At 39.5% G+C, this 3,736-nt stretch overlaps 1 protein-coding gene across 1 annotated transcript in view; it reads left to right on the plus strand.

The window, feature by feature from the left end:
* The window catches only part of LOC109374591 (DNA helicase MCM9-like), a 40,157-nt gene extending 37,135 nt beyond the window's left edge, over positions 1-3,022 (plus strand). Inside the window, exon 8 of the mRNA XM_019629331.1 lies at positions 2,949-3,022. Within this exon, the coding sequence (XP_019484876.1) occupies positions 2,949-3,022 (74 nt within the window). The remainder of the gene's footprint in view (positions 1-2,948) is intronic.
* Positions 3,023-3,736: the final 714 nt, after the last annotated feature.

A 3,736-nucleotide genomic window follows, 5' to 3' on the forward strand; every position in this document is an offset into this window, starting at 1 on the left:
TTCCCCCAATTCCCCAATAAAATCTTAAAAAAAAAAAAACCAAGCCAGTGTTGAAGTAGGTTGCTTGCTATTTCCGGTCTAACCTTTCCAGTGCCCCCGCCCCCAAACTCCACACAGCCCCTTCAGTGTATGGCATGGTGTTTACGGATATACAGAACTGGGGCCATATTGAGTGCTGTTCTGAACACCAGCCCCCTCCCCCCCATCAGGTCTTATCATTGCAGCTTTATCTTCATGACTCAAAACATCGTTTAGTCAGTGTGATACCAGCACTTGAATTAATTGACATTGTGCATAATTTTGCAGAGGAGGAGTCCTTGTATTCCCAAAGATGTTTGTTTGTTTTGTTCTGTTTTTAAGAGGTGGGTCTTCCCAGGACCTATCTTTCATTCATCCAGAAACAAATGCCAAGAAGGTAGTGCTCATAAAGCTAACAAGTTAGATGAGCTCTTCTGTCCTTGCCTCTCCCCCCATCCCCCGCCCCATGATGTGCTGAGTATGGTGAATATTTATTATGATTTCATAAAATCATGATTTTTCTAATTCTGTTGTTGTGTTTATTATGTGTCAGATGAAATGTGACTAATGTTTTTCTTTCTCTGAGAAGCATCCTCACAATTCCACGGTATTCCTAAAGACCTGTGTTTCTGAAGCATTGACCTTTTGAGTTGCCTTTCTTTCTTGAGCCAACATTTTGTGCTTCAGATTCTTTTTATCTTTTGGGGACCACCCTTCAACACAACGTAAGTCCTGTGGTTAGAAGGAAAAAGAGTGTGCAGTAGCCTCAATTATATTTCACGGCATCTACCCAAGTGGTTAATATGGAAATGTAATTCCTGCTAAGTTGTGACTCACTTGTCTTTAAAACCACGCAAATGACTGTGCTTGTTAAGAATAGACAACTCAAGCCTTGTCTTCCTTAAGTCCTTTTAAAATCGCTCTTCCTTTGGATTCTAGCAGAGGCTGTTAGGAATCCATAATTACAGGCTTTCTCTTCTGAAGTATGAATGTGTAAGAAAAAAAATAGATTCTTTCGTTGTCTGAGGGACTTTTAGACATGAAGAATACACAAAAGTATATGTATTTTGCTTAATGATCACTTCATTAAATTTATACAGAAATTTAGGAACCCCAATTTTTCTTGAGCATTTAAAAATTAATTCCAAAATCGACTAATGAAGTTTTCTGAAAAATTTTAAACTATGAGTATATATTTAGTATGCATAAGCCTTTCGAAATCTTGAAACAGCTGACAAAAGACATAGAATCTTAATTCTAGAGCTTTCATTTCTTCGTAATGAGGGATTTTGTTAATGCAATTAACTCGTCTCTTCAGGACTTTTGAGTAATTGATGTTTTAAAATGCAGTGTTGAATTGTCTCTGTTTCTTAGTTATTGTTTATGGCCACCATGTCACCTACCTGGTTATTATTTGTGCTCACCATACATCCTATTGTGCTAATTAATAAAGCCACCCTTTTTTTATTTTAGTAACTTCTGCCAGGATCATTTGGCCGAGTTACAATTACATGTGTTTATTCTTGAATACTTTACCCAGATAGCAATAACTATATGTGTAAATATTATCAACAGGCATAATTATTAGAAGTAAAATAGGACGCTCCCCTACTTACTAAAAAAATAAACTTGTATCACAGCCTACATTTGTATGCCTACCTTGCTGTGTTTGTATTAGATGTTCAAAATCTCACAATTTGACCAATAGGAAGTCCCTTTATATTGTCAATGTCCTTTTATGACTGACATTTCTAAAAGCATCTGTGCTATCTAAAAACAACAGCATGTTTCTGACCCATTTTGATTTGTTTTTCTGCCTCAAATCGTGGAATCAGCTACCCCCTCTATTTCCTTTAGAGGCCAAACTCGGGTCTCAGGGATGCAGAGGAGTCAGCAGCGGGCAAAAGTACTGCCACTGCTGTTGGGTCCCTTGTAGTTTCAGAGCTGAAAATGTTTGATGTCCTGAGGTCACATTATTTTATCCTGTTGTGACCTTCTTTTCTTATAAAATGGGATTTCACAACAACTAAGACTTATGTGTTTTTAACATGTGTATCCAGGAAGCACATAGGTCTCAAAAATCATGTATCTGGTCTAGAAAAGGAAGTGTAAAAAGAATCTTTAATTCTGAGTCCACATGTCAGAATATTTTTATTTCAGGCCTTGAAAACATTTTAATAATATAAAATTATTTAAACACAATAAAAGCTATGTCTAATTGTTTTGGTGAGTGGACCAAACCACATATTTAATTCTATTATAACTATATAAAAGAATTGAGTTTTCTGACACTGTAAAAGATATACTCTTCAGTGTATATGTGGTATTCTAAAATTTATAATAGGGATTTTATTATAATTTTTAGTGTCTTCTTGGAAATACAGACAAAACAGCATATTATTCTGGTATCTTTAACTCTTTGGCTGAATAAACAAAACTAAACTTTTTGTGAAGGTATACCAAAACTTTAGTAATAGAGACCTTTTGTTGGTTGACAAGTTTTAATTACAACAAACTACATATTCTTTATATGTGTATTGTACTTGATTTCCATGCCTTCCCCAAGTACTAACCCTGCCTGCCTATACCTGCTGCAATTACTGGAATACCAGTTCCATCACAAATTTAGGTCAACCACAAGGAGGATCCCTAAATATCTGTTAGCCAATCCACATTTGGGAGTTCAGACCAACCTGCCCTGTACGTCTAGGTCACTCGGGACTACCCAGAAGCAGGTTGACCTTTCAGATGCAGCTTATCAAGTTCCGAATTTAACAAATGCACAATGGGGAAAGCTAAGCTAGTCCGTATTCCTCAGTGTTCAGAATGCCATCGTCTGTGTCTGCATTCCAGAAAGACAAAAGAAGGCCCTTGGTTCACATTAATCCTCATTCCAATAGGGGTTTTGCTGTCTGTGTTCCATCTTGCAGGTGGCACAGCCCCCTACATATATGGGGAGCCGTCACCCACACTGTCACTCAGCACACAGAGGAAGCTGTGGTAACTGCCCCTTATGACACACTCTTCAGTTCTTATAGCAGTTCCACTGTCTCCCCTCTTAAAGGTTTAAAAATGCATCTGAAGGTAATATTTGTAAATGTGAACTTAACAGAAATATTCAATTAGGCTTAACCAAATGGTTGCTGTATCTAATACTCCAATGCAAGACATAGTCCAAGAAGGGAAGTAAAATATATGCTGGGACTGATCTCACAAAGTGGGGTGCAAGTTATTTATCTTGTGAGCACAGATGGTTTTTAGGCCACTCTATGTTTGGTTGGGACCTTAAACCTTGGCCGAGATGAACCACCAGAAAACAAGCATTTTTATGTGGGCATAAACTTGATTGAATTGAGGACTTTGGTGAAAAACCAAGCCAGGGCCGGCTGAGTGGCACGTTGGTTAAGAACTGGCTTGGGATGCCAGAGGGCCCCGGTTTGGATCCCACATATGAGGACCAGTGACACTGCCCTCTACAGCTAGGATGCTGAACAGCTCGACCTGGAGCTGGGCTGCCATGGGTCGCCGGCAACAGCATGGGCTGCAGTCCCCTGCTGCAGTGGGTTGCCATGGGCTACTGTGTGTAGCTGGCAGCCAGCAGCCGCCATGAGCGGCCGTCCAGAAGCCGGCGACTGATCTGCCTCGACCGGGAAGAGCGCAATGATGGTGCCAGGTTTGGCCAGTGAAGCAACATCCTCCACAACTAGACTGAAGAACA

Source organism: Hipposideros armiger, unplaced genomic scaffold (genome assembly GCF_001890085.2).
Source record: "Hipposideros armiger isolate ML-2016 unplaced genomic scaffold, ASM189008v1 scaffold_839, whole genome shotgun sequence".
NCBI classification, from domain to species: Eukaryota; Metazoa; Chordata; class Mammalia; order Chiroptera; family Hipposideridae; genus Hipposideros; species Hipposideros armiger.